This window comes from Heterodontus francisci, chromosome 7, assembly GCF_036365525.1.
Source record: "Heterodontus francisci isolate sHetFra1 chromosome 7, sHetFra1.hap1, whole genome shotgun sequence".
NCBI classification, from domain to species: Eukaryota; Metazoa; Chordata; class Chondrichthyes; order Heterodontiformes; family Heterodontidae; genus Heterodontus; species Heterodontus francisci.
Window position 1 is genome coordinate 136,941,305 of NC_090377.1, and position 18,806 is coordinate 136,960,110.

General features: G+C 46.1%; 1 protein-coding gene across 1 annotated transcript in view; it reads left to right on the top strand.

Annotated features, from left to right (window-relative positions):
• The window catches only part of LOC137372426 (uncharacterized), a 107,208-nt gene that overhangs the window by 58,389 nt on the left and 30,013 nt on the right, over positions 1–18,806 (top strand). The window contains exons 17-20 of the mRNA XM_068036313.1: positions 12,368–12,614; positions 15,116–15,277; positions 15,560–15,718; positions 16,943–17,909. Of these exons, the coding sequence (XP_067892414.1) occupies positions 12,368–12,614; positions 15,116–15,277; positions 15,560–15,718; positions 16,943–17,909 (1,535 nt within the window). The remainder of the gene's footprint in view (positions 1–12,367; positions 12,615–15,115; positions 15,278–15,559; positions 15,719–16,942; positions 17,910–18,806) is intronic.

The window sequence follows — 18,806 nt, forward strand, 5'->3', positions numbered from 1 at the left end:
ACCACAAATGAAAAGTAAAAACTTACATAATTACAATCTCGACAGATTGCTGACAGAATGTTGATGGTGTATCATAATTTAGTAAGGATTTAATAAGTATTTATTTATTTTATATTAATTAACTAATTAGTGATAGAAATGACAGTTAGAGGGGTGAAGTGCTTCACCTGTGAGATGTGGGAGGTCCGTGACGCTTCCAGCGTTCCGGACGACTACATCTGCAGGAAGTGTACCCAGTTGCAGATCCTCACAGACCACATGGATTGGTTGGAGCGGCAACTGGATGCACTTAGGAGCATACGGGTGACGGAAAGTGTCATAGACAGGAGTTTTAGAGAAGTGGTTACACCCAAGGTGCAGGCAGATAGATGGGTGACCGCTAGAAGGGGCAGACAGTCAGTGCAGGAATCCCCTGTGGCTATCCCCCTCTCTAACAAGTATACCATTTTGGATACTGTTGGGCGGGATGGCCTATCGGGAAAACAGCAGCCACCAGAGCAGTGGCACCACGGTTGGCACTGTTGTTCAGCAGGGAGGGACAAAGCGCAGAAGAGCAATACCTATAGGGGACTCTATAGTCAGGGGCACAGATAGGCGCTTCTGTGGATGTGAAAGTGACTCCAGGAAGGTATGTTGCCTCCCTGGTGCCAGGGTCAAGGATGTCTCTGAACGGACAGGGGGCATTCTGAAGGGGGAGGGTGAACAGCCAGACGTTGTGGTACACATCGGTACCAACGACAAAGGCAGGAAGAGTGATGAGATCCTGCAGGGGGAGTTTAGGGAGTTAGGTAGTAAGTTAAAAAAACAGGACCTCCAGGGTTGTAATCTCTGGATTACTCCCTGTGCCACATGCCAGTGAGGCTAGAAATAGGAAGATAGTGCAGCTAAACATGTGGCTGAGCAGCTGGTGTAGAAGGGAGGGTTTCAGATATCTGGACCATTGGGCTCTCTTCAGGGACAGATGGGACCTGTACAAGAAGGACGGGTTGAATCTAAACTGGAAGGGCACTAATATCCTGGCTGCAAGGTTTGCTAGCGTCACTCGGGAGGTTTAAACTAGTGTGGCAGGGGGGTGGGAACCAGAGCAGTAGGACAGCTAGTGAAGTAAATGAGGAGGACATAGTAAATAAGGCCAGTAGGACTAAGAGGAAGAGCAGGCAGGATTGGTGGTCTGAAGTGCATTTGTTTCAATGCGAGAAGTATAACAGGTAAGGCAGATGAACTTAGAGCTTGGATTAGTACTTGGAAATATGATGTTGTTGTATTACAGAGACTTGGTTGAGGGAAGGGCAGGATTGGCAGCTAAATGTTCCAGGCTTTAGAAGCTTCAGGCGGGATAGAGGGGGATGTAAAAGGGGTGGGGGAGTTGCATTACTGGTTAAGGAGAATATCACAGCTGTACTGCGGGAGGACACCTCAGAGGGGTCATGCAGCGAGGCAATATGGGTGGAGCTCAGGATTAGGAAGGGTGCAGTCACGATGTTGTGGGTTTACTACAGGCCTCCCAACAGCCAGCGGGAGGTCGAGGAGCAGATATGTAGACAGAATTTGGAAAGATGTAAAGGTAACAGGGTTGTAGTGGTGGGTGATTTTAACTTGCCCAATATTGACTGGGACTCACTTAGTGCTAGGGGCTTGGATGGGGCAGAATTTGTGAGGAACATCCAGGAGGGCTTCTTGAAACAGTATGTAGATAGTCCAACTGGGGATGGGGCCATTCTGGACCTGGTATTGGGGAATGAGCCCAGCCAGGTGGTTGAAGTTTCAGTGGGGGAGCATTTCGGGAGCAGTGACTATAATTCCATAAGTTTTAAGGTACTTGTGGATAAGGATAAGAGTAGTCCTCGGGTGAAGGTGCTAAATTGGGGGAAAGCTAATTATAACAATATTAGGCAGGAACTGAAGAATGTTCCTGTGAGGAAGAAAGACAAGTTTGGCAAGTTTCGGGAAGCTTGGATAACACGGGATATTGTGAACCTAGTCAAAAAGAAAAAGGAAGCATTTGTAAGGACTGGAAGGCTAGGAACAGATGAAGCACTTGAGGAATATAAAGACAGTAGGAAGGAATTTAAGCAAGGAGTTAGGAGGGCTAAAAGGGGTCATGAAAAGTCATTGGCAAACAGGATTAAGGAAAATCCCAAGGCTTTTTATACATATATAAAGAGCAAGAGGGTAACCAGGGAAAGGGTTGGCCCACTCAAGGACAGAGATGGGAATCTATGCGTGGAGCCAGAGGAAATGCGTGAGGTACTAAATGAGTACTTTGCATCAGTATTCACCAAGGAGAACGACTTGGTGGATGATGATCCTAGGGAAGGGAGTGCAGATAGTCTCAGTCATCTCATTATCAAAAAGGAGGAGGTGTTGGGTGTCTTGCAAAGCATTAAGGTAGATAAGTCCCCAGGGCCTGATGGGATCTACCCCAGAATACTGAGGGAGGCAAGGGAAGAAATTGCTGGGGCCTTGACAGAAATCTTTGCATCCTCATTGGCTACAGGTGAGGTCCCAGAGGACTGGAGAATAGCCAATGTTGTTCCTTTGTTTAAGAAGGGTGGTAAGGATAATCCAGGAAATTATAGGCTGGTGAGCCTTACGTCAGTGGTAGGGAAACTATCAGAGAGGATTCTTCAGGACAGGATTTACTCCCATTTGGAAACAAACAAACTTATTAGCGAGAGACAGCATGGTTTTGTGAAGGGGAGGTCATGTCTTACTAAGTTGATTGAGTTTTTTGAGGAAGTGACGACGATGATTGATGAGGGTGTGGAAGTGAGCAGAAAGGTATGGCACGATGCTTAATGGGAAATATAGCCAAGTTAGGAATAGTAGCTTTGCTGAGCTTTGATTTTAAGTGGCAGAAAGCACAATGAAATAGTTAAAAGTAAAGGCAGAGCGTGTGAGACTGTAAAGACTAGCCGACACTGGTAATTGCAAAGAGATCTGTTCTTTATGGCCTGATTGTGTGACTCCCTGTGGTTTGGAACAAATGGATTCCTGTGAATCAAATGATGTCCATCCCTGTGTGAGTGATAAGGAGTGCTAGGCCCCTCTTATCTTCGTGAACTGCCACTACTTGTAGCTGCAGACTGCACGAAACACTCAGGAATGTACACCTAATAGAGATAGCAGGATGCGCCGCAATTACTTGTCACAAGGTAGAGACAGACTCATGATCCATGTAGGGAGTGAGACCAGAATGTTTATTGATGATTCCTATGCTCTTGTTAATTAGCTTGCTTATCCGTTTTGTTTTATCTTGCTGGTACGAAACAATATTTTATTAGTAACAAGTATGTATTGAGAATGGAGTGTATTGTAACCTCAATAACAGATGTACTGCATGTCACCACGTGGGTGAAGTCGAATTGTACCGCACTGATTGGTTAAACAAGGAGGTGTAGCATGAATCTTAATGTATAAACAGTAGTACCTGTATCACAAACTTCACTTACTCTGGTGGACCCGACAGACTCTGGTGGAGTCAGTGCCGCTGTTCTCAGAGTGAGTCCGCTGGCGACTGCGCAAATAAAGTAATTGATTTTACCTACACATCCGACTCGGTATATTTACTGAACCAGACTGAATGCAAAAAGAACTCAGATTCACAAGGGAAGGGCGGTGGATGTTGTCTATATGGACTTTAGTAAAGCCTTTGACAAGGTCCCTCATGGAAGACTGGTGCAAAAGGTGAAGTCACACGGGATCAGAGGTGAGCTGGCAAGATGGATACAGAACTGGCTCAGTCACAGAAGACAGAGGGTAGCAGTGGATAGGTGTTTTTCTGAATGGAGGGATGTGAATAGTGGTGTTCCGCAGGGATCAGTGCTGGGACCTTTGCTGTTTGTAGTATATATAAATGATTTGGAGGAAAATGTAGCTGGTCTGATTCGTAAGTTTGCGGACGACACAAAGGTTGGTGGAGTTGCGGATAATGATGAGGATTGTCAGAGGATACAGCAGGGTATAGATCGGTTGGAGACTTGGGCGGAGAAATGGCAGATGGAGTTTAATCCGGACAAATGTGAGGTAATGCATTTTGGAAGGTCTAATGCAGGTGGGAGGTATACAGTAAATGGCAGAACCCTTAGGAGTATTGACAGGCAGAGAGATCTGGGCGTACAGGTCCACAGGTCACTGAAAGTGGCAACGCAGGTGGATAAAGGTAGTCAAGAAGGCATACGGAATGCTTGCCTTCATCGGTCGGGGCATAGAGTATAAAAATTGGCAAGTCATGTTGCAGCTGTACAGAACCTTAGTTAGGCCACACTTAGAATATTGCGTGCAATTCTGGTCGCCACACTACCAGAAGGACGTGGAGGCTTTGGAGAGGGTACAGAAGAGGTTTACCAGGATGTTGCCTGGTCTGGAGGGCATTAGCTATGAGGAGAGGTTGGAAAAAGTCAGATTGTTTTCACTGGAACGACGGAGGTGGAGGGGCGACAAGATAGAGGTTTACAAAGTTATGAGCGGCATGGACAGAGTGGATAGTCAGAAGCTTTTTCCCAGGGTGGAAGAGTCAGTTACTCGGGGACATAGGTTTAAGGTGTGAGGGGCAAAGTTTAAAGGGGATGTGCGAGGCAAGTTTTTTACACAGAGGGTGGTGAGTGCCTGGAACTTGCTGCCAGGGGAGGTGGTGGAAGCAGATACGATAGCAACGTTTAAGAGACATCTTGACAAATATATGAATAGGATGGGAATAGAGGGATATGGGCCCCGGAAATGCGGAAGGTGTTAGTTTAGGCAGGCATCAAGATCGGCGCAGGCTTGGAGGGCCGAATGGCCTGTTCCTGTGCTGTACTGTTCTTTGTTCTTTGTTCTCTTTCCACAGATGCTGCCAGACCTGCTGAGTGGTTCCAGCATTTCTTGTGTTTATTTCAGATTTCCAGCATCCACAGTATTTTGCTTTTATATCTAACTCTTTCTTGAATATATTTAATGATTTGGCCTCAACTGCTTTCTGTGGTAGAGAATTCCACAGGTTCACCACTCTCTGGATGAAGAAATCCCTTCTCATCTCATCCATAATGGCTTACCCCTTATTGTTAGACTGTGACCCCTGGTCCTGGACTCCCCCACCATTGGGAGCATCCTTCCTGCATCTAGTCTATCCAGTCCCATGAGAATTTTGTAGGTTTCTATGAGATCTCCCCCTCATTCTTCTAAACTCCAGCGAATACAAACCTAATTGACCCAATCTCTCTTAATATGTCAGTCCTGACATCCCAGGGATCAGTTTGGTGAACCTTTGCTGCACTCCCTCCATAGCAAGAACATCCTTCCTCAGAGAAGGAGACCAAAACTGCACACAATACTCCAGATGTGGTCTCACCGAGGCCTTGTATAATTGCAGCAAGACATCCTTACTCCTGTACTCGAATCCTCTTGCTATGAAGGCCAACATACCTTCTTAACTGCCTGCTGCACCTGCATGCTTACTTTCAGCGACTGGTGCACAAGGACACCCAGGTCTTGCTGCACCTCCCCATTTCCCAATCTATCGCCGTTCAGATAATAATCTGCCTTTCTGTTTTTGCCACCAATGTGGATAACCTCACATTTATCCACATTGTCCTGCATCTGCCATGCATTTGCCCACTCACTCAACCTGTCCAAGTCACACTGGAGCTTCCCTGCATCCTTCTCAGAGCTCTCACTCCCACCCAGCTTTGTGTCATCTGCAAACTTGGATATATTATAGTTAATTCCCTCATCTATATCATTAATATATATTGTGAATAGCTGGGGTCCTAGCACTGATCCCTGCGCTACCCCACCAGTCACTGCCAGCCACTCGTAAAAAGACACATTTATTCCTACTCTTTGTTTCCTGTCTGCCAACCAGTTCTCTATCCATGTCAGTACCTTACCCCCAATCCCATGTGCTTTAATTTTAATTTTAGAATAGACAGGGCTAAACGATCAGATCTAACCAACAGATCAGATCTAAGCTCTGCAATCCTGCCACACCAAGTCGTGAATGGTGGTGAACAATTCAACAACTAACAGGAGGAGCAGACTCCACAATTTTTTTTTATTATTCGTTCATGGGATATTGGGCAACATTGGCTAGGCCAGCATTTATTGCCCACGCCGAATTGACCTTGAGAAAGTGATAGTGAGCTGCTTTCTTGAACCGCAGCAGTCTGTGTGGTATAGGTACATCAACAGTGCTGTTTGGAAGGGAGTTCCAGGATTTTGACCCTACGACAGTGAAGGAACAGCGACTTAGTTCCAAGTCAGAATGGGAGCTTGCAGCTGGTGATGTTCCCATTTTCAACTGCCCTTATTTCTTCAAGGAGGTAGAGGTCGTGGGTTTGGAAGGTGTTGCCTGAGTAGTCTTTCATGCGTTGCTGCAGCACATCTTGTAGATGGTACACAATGCTGCCACCAGGTGTCAGTGATGGAGGGCATGAATGTGTGTGGATGGGGTGCCAATGAAGTGGGTTACTTTGTCCTAGATGGTGTCGAGCTTTTTGTGTGTTGTTGAAGCTGCACCCATCCAGGCAAGTGGAGAGTATTCCATCACACTCCCGAGTTGTGCCTTGTAGATAATGGAAAGGCTTTGGGGAGTCAGGAGGTGAGTTACTCGCCACAGAATTCCTGGCCTCTGACCTGCTCTTGTAGTCACAGTATTCATATGGCTACTCCAGTTCAGTTTCTGATCAATGGTAACCCAGCGGATGCTGATAGTTGGGTATTCAGTGATGGTAATGCCGTTGAATGTCAAGGGGAGATGGTTAGATTCTCTTTTGTTGGAGATGGTCATTGCCTGGCACTTGTGTGGCGCGAATGTTACTTGCCACTTATCAGCCCAAGCCTGGATATTGTCCAGGTCTTGCTGCATTTCTACACAGACTGCTTCAGTATCTGAGGAGTTGCGAATGGTGCTGAACATTGTGCAATCATCAGCGAACATCCCCACTTCTGACCTTATGATTGAAGGAAGGTCATTGATGAAATGAGAAAGGGCTAATTAATATAAAAGCAAAATACTGCGGATGCTGGAAATCTGAAATAAAAACAAGAAATGCTGGAACCACTCAGCAGGTCTGGCAGCATCTGTGGAAAGAGAAGCAGAGTTAACGTTTCGGGTCAGTGACCCTTCATCGGAACTGGATGGGCTAATTAATAATCTTGTTGTAAAAGAACCTTTAGGGATGAGTGACCATAATATGATAGAATTTTACATTATGTTTGAAAGTGAGGTAGTTCAATCTGAAGCCAGGGTGTTAAATTTGAACAAAGGAAATTATGAAGGTATGAGGGGCAAATTTTCTGAGGTGGATTGGGAAAATACATTAAAAGGCGTGACAGTACATAGGCAATAGATAGTCTTTAAAGAAATATTACATAGTTTACAGCAACTATACATTCCTTCAAGGCACAAAAATCCCAAAATTAAAGACAGTTAACTGTGGATAACAAAGGAAGTTAAGGATTGTATAAGATTAAAAGAAAAGGCCTATACAGTTGCCAGAAATAGTAGTAAACCTGAGGATTGGGAGGATTTTAGAATAGAGTAAGGAAGAACCAAGAAACTGATAATGGGAATGTAAGCTAGAAAAATATATAAAAATGGACTGTAAAAGCTTCGTCAGGTACGTAAAAATGAAATGTTTGGCTAAGACAAATGTGGGTCCATTACAGGCAGAGTCAGGAGAGTTTAGTTTAGTTTAGAGATACAGCACTGAAACAGGCCCTTCGGCCCACCGAGTCTGTGCCGACCATCAACCACCCATTTTTATACTAATCCTACACTAATCCCATATTCCTACCACATCCCCACCTGACCCTATATTTCCCTACCACCTACCTATACTAGGGGCAATTTATAATGGCCAATTTACCTACCAACCTGCAAGTCTTTTGGCTTGTGGGAGGAAACCGGAGCACCCGGAGAAAACCCACGCAGACACAGGGAGAACTTGCAAACTCCACACAGGCAGTACCCAGAATTGAACCCGGGTCGCTGGAGCTGTGAGGCTGCGGTGCTAACCACTGCGCCACTGTGCCGCTGTTTATAATGGGGAGTTGAGAAATGGCAGAGAAGGTAAATGATTACTTTGTGCTTGCCTTCACTGAGGAAGATACAAGAAATCTTCCAGAATTAGAGATCCAAGGGATTAGGGGGAATGAGGAATTGAAGGAAATTAGTACTAGTAAGCAGGTTGTATTGGAGAAATTAATGGGCTGAAGGTTGATAAGTCCGCAGGACCTGATAGTCTACATCCAAGAGTGTTGAAAGAGGTAGCGATGGGAATAGTGGATGCATTGGTGATCTTCCAAAATTCTATAGATTCTGGAGTGGTTCCTGGAGATTGGAAGGTTGCAAATGTCAGCCCACTATTTAGGAAGAGAGGGAGAGAGAACACAGGGAATTACAGACCTGTTAGCCTTACATCAGTCGTTGGGTTAATACTAGAATCTATTATAAAGGTTGTGATAAATTGGCACTTAGATAATAATGATGTGATTGGGCATGGTCAACACGGATTTATGAATGAGAAATCAGGTTTGACAAACTTGTTGGATTTTTTTGAGGACGTTACTAACAGAATTGATAAAGGGGAGTTGGTGGATGTGGTATACTTGGATTTTCAGAAGGTTTTTGATAAAGGCCCCCACAGTAGATTGGTTAGCAAAATTAAAGCAAATGGGATAGGAGGTAATATACTGGCGTGGATTAATGATTGTTTAACAGGCAGAAAGCAGAGGGTAGGAATAAATGGGTCATTCTTGCATTGGCAGGCTGTGACCAGTGGGATAGTATAAGGATCAGTGCTTGGGCCCCAGCTGTTCACAATATATATCATTGATTTGGATGTGGGGACCAAATGTAATATTTCCAAGTTCACGGATGACACAAAAGTAGGTGGGAATGTGTGTTGTGAAGATGCAAAGTGGCTTCGAGGGGATTTGGACAGACTTGGTGAGTGGGCAAGAACATGGCAGATGGAAGATAATGTGGAAAAATGTGAGGTTATCCACTTTGGTAGGAGGAATAGATTTACAGAGTATTTCTTAAATGGTAAGAGATTAGAAATTGTAGATGTACAAAGGCACTTGGGTGTCCTTGTCAATAAGTCACTAACATGCAGCTTCAGCAAGCAATTAGGAAGGCTAATAGTATGTTAGCCTTTATTGTAAGAGGATTTGAGTACAGGAGTGGTGAGGTTTTGCTTCAATTGTTTAGAGCCTTGGTTGGACCGCACTTGGAGTACTGTGTGCAGTTTTGGTCCTCTTACCTCAGGAAGGATATTATTGCCGTAGAGGAATTGCAACTAAGATTCACCAGACTTGTTCCTAGGATGGCGGGACAGTCCTATAAAGAGAAATTGGGGAAACTGGGGCTGTATTCGCGAGAGTTTCGAAGAATGAGAGGTGATCTCATTGAAACCTACAAAACATTTAAAGGGATAGACAGGGTAGATGCAGGTAAGATGTTTCCCCTGGTTGGAGAGTCTAGAACCAGGGGACACAATTTCAAAATAACGGGGAAGCCACTTAGGACAGAGATGAGGAGAAATTTCTTTACTCAGAGGATTGTGAATCTTTGGAATTCTCCACCCCAGATGGCTGTGGAAGCTCAGTCATTGAGTATGTTTAAAGCAGAGATTGGCAGTTTTCTAAATACAGATGGCATAAGGGGATATGGGGATAGTGTGGGAAAAAGGCATTGAAGTGGATGCTCAGCCATGATCATATTGAATGGCGGGAAAGGCTCGATGGGCTGAATGGCCTACTGCTGCTTCTATGTTGCTTTGTTTGTTCTTATGATAATTCCTAGTTGGCCTGGTGTGTGACCTGGAGGGGAATTTGCAGGTGGTGATGGTGGTGAATGACATCACTGTTTTTATGTACACCAAATAATTGTGTTCAATACTGCAATGCAATTTCAAGATACTGATGACCTCCAACCCACAAAAGAATCTCTCTGTCTATACACCATCGTCTGAACTCAGAGATTTTGAACTCAGCTGTATTGTTATTGTGGCTGTTCTTTTGTTCGATGAGTGATTATGCTCCTTTGTGTGTTGTTATCATGTTCTTTGATGAGTTTAATAACTTGTCCTGGCTCTTGCCTTTTCTACTGTTCTTATCGGTGCTCATCTAAATACTTCTTAAATGTTGTGATGGTTACTGCCTCTACCACCTCTTCAGGCAGTGTGTTCCAGTGTGTTCCCTCTGGGGTGAAATTTTTTTCCCCTCAAATCCCCTCTAAACCTCCTGCCCCTTACCTTAAATCTAGGCCCCCTGGTTATTGACCCCTCCGCTAAGGGAAAAATGTTTCTTCCTATCTAACCTATCAATGCCCCTCAAAATTTTGTATACCTCAATCATATCTCCCCTCAGCCTTCTCTGCTGTAAGGAAAACAACCCAAGCCTTTTCAGTCTCACTTCATAACTGAAATGCTCCAGCCCAGGCAACATCCTGGTGAATCTCCTCTGCACCCTCTCCAGCGCAATCACATCCTTCCTATAGTGTGGTGCCCAGAACTGTACACGGTACTCCAGTTGTGGCCTAACTCGCGTTTTATACAGCTCCATCATAACCTCCCTGCTCTTATATTCTATGCCTCAGCTAATAAAGGCAAGTTTCCCATATGCCTTCCTAACCACTTTATCTACCTGTGCCTTCAGTGATCTATGGACAAGTACACCAAGGTCCCTCTGTACATCCTAGGGTCCTCCCATCCATTGTAAATTCCCTTGTTTTGTTAGTCCTCCCTAAATGCATCACCTCACACTGCTCAGGATTAAATTCCATTTGCCACAGATTCGCCCATCTATTTCGGTCCTGCAAAACCAGTTTACTGTTGAGACTAAAGATACTAAATACTGCTATTAATTATGCATGTCTTTTCGAATTACTATTGTGCTTTTTTGTGTTATCTCCAATTAGTTTTTGGCACTTCTCATTCCTGTCATGTTATTGCCTCTTGCACGTGTGAGTTCAGTGGATACCTGGGAGTGGTAGAAAACAGTTAACATACCTTGTGACATATCTGAGTTGTAAACAGCATGAGTTTTTATTTATTTTAATTTGTCAGCCTGTTAAACCCTCTGCGATTTTGCAACCCCCTGCGCATTTACTAAACCCTGCAGCGAAGACTTCTTTCTTTCTTTTGGGCCTCCTTATCTCGAGAGACAATGGATACGCGCCTGGAGGTGGTCAGTGGTTTGTGAAGCAGCGCCTGGAGTGGCTATAAAGGCCAATTCTGGAGTGACAGGCTCTTCCACAGGTGCTGCAGAGAAATTTGTTTGTTGGGGCTGTTGCACAGTTGGCTCTCCCCTTGCGCCTCTGTCTTTTTTCCTGCCAACTACTAAGTCTCTTCGACTCGCCACAATTTAGCCCTGTCTTTATGGCTGCCCGCCAGCTCTGGCGAATGCTGGCAACTGACTCCCACGACTTGTGATCAATGTCACACGATTTCATGTCGCGTTTGCAGACGTCTTTATAACGGAGACATGGACGGCCGGTGGGTCTGATACCAGTGGCGAGCTCGCTGTACAATGTGTCTTTGGGGATCCTGCCATCTTCCATGCGGCTCACATGGCCAAGCCATCTCAAGCGCCGCTGACTCAGTAGTGTGTATAAGCTGGGGGTGTTGGCCGCTTCAAGGACTTCTGTGTTGGAGATATAGTCCTGCCACCTGATGCCAAGTATTCTCCGAAGGCAGCGAAGATGGAATGAATTGAGACGTCGCTCTTGGCTGGCATACGTTGTCCAGGCCTCGCTGCCGTAGAGCAAGGTACTGAGGACACAGGCCTGATACACTCGGACTTTTGTGTTCCGTGTCAGTGCGCCATTTTCCCACACTCTCTTGGCCAGTCTGGACATAGCAGTGGAAGCCTTACCCATGCGCTTGTTGATTTCTGCATCTAGAGACAGGTTACTGGTGATAGTTGAGCCTAGGTAGGTGAACTCTTGAACCACTTCCAGAGCGTGGTCGCCAATATTGATGGATGGAGCATTTCTGACATCCTGCCCCATGATGTTCGTTTTCTTGAGGCTGATGGTTAGGCCAAATTCATTGCAGGCAGACGCAAACCTGTCGATGAGACTCTGCAGGCATTCTTCAGTGTGAGATGTTAAAGCAGCATCGTCAGCAAAGAGGAGTTCTCTGATGAGGACTTTCCGTACTTTGGACTTCGCTCTTAGACGGGCAAGGTTGAACAACCTGCCCCCTGATCTTGTGTGGAGGAAAATTCCTTCTTCAGAGGATTTGAACGCATGTGAAAGCAGCAGGGAGAAGAAAATCCCAAAAAGTGTGGGTGCGAGAACACAGCCCTGTTTCACACCACTCAGGATAGGAAAGGGCGACTATTAAATAAGTAAACCTATCTGAACTCTGTGTTTGTGCAGGGTGTGTTCGCTGAGTAGTAACAAACAGATGAAGAATTCTGTGAATGAGTCGAATTTAAATGCTGGGGTTTTTTGGACAGCTTTGCAGAAATGCACAGACCTCCAGTCCCGCTCTCTCTTGCTATTGGTCCGGAGCTGCCTTCAATCAACCGAACAGTGTGAGCTGACAGGTCAGAGGTCGCAGACGGAAGATTCAAGTACCGAATGCGCAGGCGTATTACGGTGGTGTTTGGAGCATGCGCAGTCGGTAAGCAGCGGGGCAGTTTCAGAAACAGCCGGTGTAGGCCTCAGCATCCCCAATAAGAAGCTCCCGGCCCCGCGTTTGCGGTGCTTCTCCCGGGTTAACGGCCGCGACCTTTCCAGCTCTTTTGGGGGAACTAAGAATTAATACATTGTAACATTAAAGGAAAATTAGCACAGTTATAAAGGGGTCTGGGGGGAGAGAGAGGAATCATTTGGGGACACAGCAGGAGGTTCCCCCTCCCCCTGGTTCCACAAAGACTCACCTTGGACTGGGCCACACCTGGGCAGGGTTGACTCAAGGTGCAGGAAGCTGCTAGGCTGAGCTGTGGACTGGGAGGAGTGGGGGGTGGACTGGGAGGAGTGGGGGGTTGACTGACAGGCCTGGGGAGGGGGATATCAGGACAGTACACACACTGCTCCCCCTTTTCCTCCTGGCATGTTTTACTGGACTTGTGTTGGTGAGTGTTTCCTGAACTCTGTTTCCCTATCCTGGTAATGTAGGTGGATTGCAGGTTTCTGTGACTGTTGGGCTACATTGCTTCTCTTCATTATTCCTCCTTCCCCCACTCCGAGTTCCAGGCTGCAGGCTCCAGTGGATCAATCCGCCTGAAACGTGAACTCTCTTTCTCTCTCCACAGACGCTTCCTGACCTGAGTATTTCTAGCATTTTCTCCCTTTATTTCTGATTGCCAGCATCCGCGGTATTTTGCTTTTGTTCTATGACGGGCGTTGCTCACAGAATTGAGTCGAGAAACACAGGTGGACCAATTAAGAGTTGGTTTGTATTGGGTTGGATGTGGATGTCAGTCCCTGATATGTTTAGGTATTTTTTGTTGCATCAGTTTGAGCAGGAGTGGAGATGCAGGACAAGCTATTAGGTTTAAACTCGCCTACTTTTGAGCCCAGTTGGGCCCAACCATTTCCAATGTGAGACTGTCATGGGAGGTAGATTCCAGGTGAGTAGTTGTTAAATGGACACCAACCACTCAATGTGAAGAGCATTGTTTTAGTAACAAGTATTTGTGTAGAGGCTATTAATCCATTTTATATATACAGATTTTCTTACTTCATTCCTGGAATATGGGCATCAGCAGCATACATTGCCAGTCCCCAGTTGCCCAATGAGATCGTGATGGTGGGCCTTTTTTAACCAGTGCACTCCGTGCGGTGAAGGTGCTCTCACAATGCTGTTGGGGAAAGTTGCAGGATTTTCAGCCAGTGATGGTGAAGGAACGGTGATATATGCCCAAGTTAACATCAACTTGTATTTATGTAGTGCCTTTAATGTTTAGTTTAGAGATACAGCACTGAAACGGGCCCTTCGGCCCACCGAGTCTGTGCCGACCATCAACCACCCATTTATACTAATCCCATATTCCTACCACATCCCCACCTGTCCCTATATTTCCTGACCACCTACCTATACTAGGGGCAATTGCTAATGGCCAATTTACCTATCAACCTGCAAGTCTTTGGCATATGGGAGGAAACCGGAGCACCCGGAGGAAACCCACGCAAACACAGGGAGAACTTTCAAACTCCGCACAGGCAGTACCCAGAATTGAACCCGGGTCGCTGGAGCTGCGAGGCTGCGGTGCTAACCACTGTGCCGCCCACTGTGTAATACAGTAGGAACATAGGTGCAGGGGTAGGCCATTCAGCCCATTGAGGCTGCTCTGCCATTCAATGCGATCATAGCTGATTATCCTGTTCAATGCCTTTTTCCCATACAATCCCCATATTGCTTTATGTCATTTGTATTTAGAAATCTGTCAATCTCCGCTTTAAACGTACTCAACGACTGAGCTTCCACAGCCCTCTGGGATAGAGAATACCAAAGCTTCCAAACCCTCTGAGGACGGAAATTTCTCCTCATCTCCGTCCTAAGTGTCTTTCCCCCTTATTTTGAAATTGTGTCCCCTGGTTCTAGACTCCCCAGCCGGGGAAACATCTTACCTGCATCTGTCCGTTTAAGTGTTTTGTAGTTTTCAATTAGATCATCTCTCATTCTTCAGAACGCTAGAGAATATAGGCCCAGTTTCCCCAATCTCTCTTCATAGGGCAGTCCCACCATCCCGGGAACAAGTCTGGTGAACTTTGGTTGCATTCTCTCTATGGCAATAATATCCTTCCTAGGGTAGGGGGAGCAAAACTGGACACCGTACTCTAGGTGCGGTCTAACTAAGGTTCTATACAATTGAAGCAAGACTTCACTATGCCTGTACTCAAATCCTCTTGTCTTCCTAATTGCACCTGCATGTTAGCTTTCAGTGATTTATTGACGAGGATACCGGGGTCCCTTTGTACATCTCCACTTTCTAATTTCTTACTGTTTATGAAGTACTCTGCACATCAATTCCTTCTACCAAAGTAGATAACCTTACATTTTTGCACAGTATATTCCATCTGCCATGTTCTTGCCCACTCACTATCAGTCCAAATCCCCTTTTTTTTTTTCTGTGATAATTTTCAATTTTAATTCACTTCATGAGGTTATAAAAATAGGTAATGTCCTCACAATACGCATTCCCACCTAATTATGTGTCATCCGTGAACTTTGAAATATTTAATTTGGTCCCCACATCCGAGTCATTGATATACATTATGAACAGCTGGGGCTCAAGTACTGATACTGCAGAAGCCCGTTCCAAGGCTGTTCACAGTGTTGTAAAGCAACATTTGACCCTGAGTCACATAAGGTGATATTAGGACAGTTGACCCAAAATTTGATCAAAAAGGTGGGTTTTATTAAGTGTCTGAAGCATGGAAGGCAAGGTAGAGTGGCAGAAAGGATTAGGAACGGATTTCCAAAGCTTATGGCCTTGGCAGCTGAAGGCACGGCCACCAGTGGTGGAGCAATGAAAATTGGGGATGTGAGGGCATGGAGGTATTGAAAACAAGGATGAGAATTTTCAAATTGAGGTGCTGCTTAACTGGGAGCCTGTGTAGGCTGGCCCGCACAGTGGTGACGGGTGGACAGGATTTGGTTCGAGTAAGGACACGGGCAGCAGAGTTTTGAATGATCTCAAGTTTATGGAGGGTAGAATGTGGGAGGCTGGCCAGGAGTGTGTTAGAATAGTCAAGCTGAGAGGTCGCAAATGCATGGATGTAAGTTTCAGAGGCAGATGAGCTGAGACAGTGGTGAAATCTGGTGATGTTACTGAGGTGGAAATAGGTGGTCTGAGTTAGAGGCCTGCCACCCGACCCGAACCCGATGGGACCCGACGACATGTGTCGGGATCGGGTTGGGTCGGGCCCAACTTCTGGGACTGGCGTTCGGGCTTGGGTCGGGTCGGACCGAGTCCAGGTCAGGTCGGGCTCGGGGCAAAATCTGAGGGACTCAGGCCGGGTGGGGCTTGGGTCCGCTGTGGTTCAGTCGGGTGCTTTATCCTGACCTAAAGCAGGACTCTAGTCTGAGTGATGGCACTGATATGCAGTCAGAAGCTCATCTCGAGGTCAAATGTGACACCAAGGTTCTTAATGTTCTGGTTTAGCCTCAGGCAATTGCCAGGGAGAGGGATGGAGTCGATGGCTAGGGAGTGGAGTTTGTAGCAGATAATGAAGGCAACGGCTTCAGACTTCCCAGTATTGGAGGAAATTTCTGCTCATGCAGTACTGGATGTCAGAAGAGTGAGGATGGTGTCCCCTTTGGAGGGGAACTTGGAGGTGATGGTGTTCACATACCTCTGCTACCTGTTCTGGTCGAGTTACACGGCCACGCAGTGGTTAGCACTGCAGCCTCACAGCTCCAGCGACCTGGGTTCAATTCTGGGTACTGCCTGTGTGGAGTTTGCAAGTTCTCCCTGTGTCTGCGTGGGTTTCCTCCGGATGCTCCGGTTTCCTCCCACATGCCAAAGACTTGCAGGTTGATAGGTTAATTGGCCATTATAAATTGCCCCTAATAGGTAGGTGGTAGGGAAATATAGGGACAGGTGGGGATGTGGTAGGAATATGGGATTAGTGTAGGATTAGTATAAATGGGTGGTTGATGGTCGGCACAGACTCGGTGGGCCGAAGGGCCTGTTTCAGTGCTGTATCTCTTAAAAAAAAAACTAAAATATCTCTCTTTCTCTCACCCGCCCTTCGCGCTCTCACCCGCCCATGGAGATTAGAGTGTTGTGTGGGTCCAGACTGTTTGGCAGGTTTCCTTTCCTGAAGGACATTCGTGAACCACTTGGGTGTGTATGGCAATCCAGCAGCTTTCATGGTCGCTTTTTCCTAGTTCCGGACCCTCAAATTACCAGATTCATTTAGCTCCATTTCACAACCTGCCTTTGTGTTTTTCTGGGTTCTCACACAGTCTTTTTTTAAATCACTTTCACAGGGTTTTAGAAGGGAAGCAATTGCAGCCGTGAAATGCAAAGCAAACATCAATACAATCTGAAGGAGTCGCCCAATTTATCGGAACCCTCATATCACCGGATTTTGAACATGAGAGGAAGAAGCACCGATCACTGTAGGGAGAAATTGTATGTATGTTCTGTGTGTGGACGAGGTTTCAGCCGATCATCTGGCCTGTCGAAACACAAGCGCAGTCACACTGGGAAGAAACCATGTAAATATGGGAACTATGGAAAGGGATTAAGTTGTCCAGTTGAGCTGGAAACTCATCCACGCAGTCACACCCTGGAGAGGCCATACACCTGCTCTGAGTGTGGGAAGGGCTTCACTAATTCATCTGACCTGCTGAGACACCAGCGAGTTCACACTGGGGAGAGGCCGTTCACCTGCTCCATGTGTGGGAAGGGATGCACTAGTTCATCTGACCTGCTGAGACACCAGCGAGTTCACACTGGGGAGAGGCCGTTCACCTGTTCCAAGTGTGGGAAGGGATTCACTACTTCATGCAGCCTTCTGAGACACCAGCGAGTTCACAGTGGGGAGAGGCCGTTCACCTGCTCAGAGTGTGGGAAGGGATTCACTACTTCATGCAACCTTCTGACACACCAGCGGGTTCACACTGGGGAGAGGCCGTTCACCTGCTCAGAGTGTGGGAAGGGATTTACCCTGTCATCCCACCTGCTGACACACCAGCGAGTTCACACTGACGAGAGACCATTCAGGTGTTCTCATTGCAGGATTGGGTTCAAGCGATCATCTGAACTCACTGTGCACCAGCGCACTCACACTGGGGAGAGGCCATTCACCTGCTCAGAGTGTGGGAAGGGATTCACTCGGTCATCCCACCTTATAACACACCAGCGACTTCATACTGGGGAGAGACCGTTCACCTGCTCAGAGTGTGGGAAGGGATTCAGTATTTCATCCAACCTGTTGAAACACCAGCGAGTTCACAAGTAACTTTGGGATGAGAAATTTACGCCACATAGCAGATTGCCAACATTGGCTTCTCCCTTTCCGACCTTCACCAAAAGACAGGCTTTTCAAAAAAATCGGTGGAAATGAACTTCAACCGGAAAAGCAAGTCAATGAAACTGCATGCTCCTTCGCAACCTCAGTATGTCAGTCTTCTGTATATGGCCAAAAAGGAGGTGTGTGTATGCACAGATCAACTCCCAATGTTTGTTTTTTGCCTTCATGGGATATCTTAGCAAAGACCACCTGAGAACTGACACAGCTCATTTGACATGGCTTAAAATTAATGGTGCAGGATCAGCAAGTCGCTTGTCTGCAGCAAAAACATTGATCTGTCAATAGGAATTTGAAACTTCCATTTACACAGCAGTATGAAGTAATTTCTGAAAACCCTGCACAAACTGGTTACTGCATGTGAATATCCTGATGTGGGCATGAGCTGTATAAACTTACTATGTCCTGTGCTTTGCAGCAACTGAAGTGATCTGGAATTGCCACTTATCAATTTGCTCAGGTATATGTCTGAATTCCATTCATTGTTCATCTCCATTTTCACTGTCTACTGCCCCAGTCGCACTGGAAACCTTGAGTCAGTGCAAAGCCGTCTTTTGTACCATAGTGATGCAAGACAGGGAGTATAACTCTGGCTATCTTTCTTCAAGTGGTTTGGCATTACTTAAGATTATCTGGAAAATGCTGTCCTGCACCACGAATGCTGTGCAATGGCTTCAGTGCAACTATACTGTGAGCTCTCTGCAGTCACTATAAATGGTCTGTGTCAGCTTCTGAGGCTGATAGCACAATACTCTGTACATACATATTCATACATGTGCAGTGTGCTATCTCTCTCCAAGCCAACACAATAGTTATGATTTTGAGC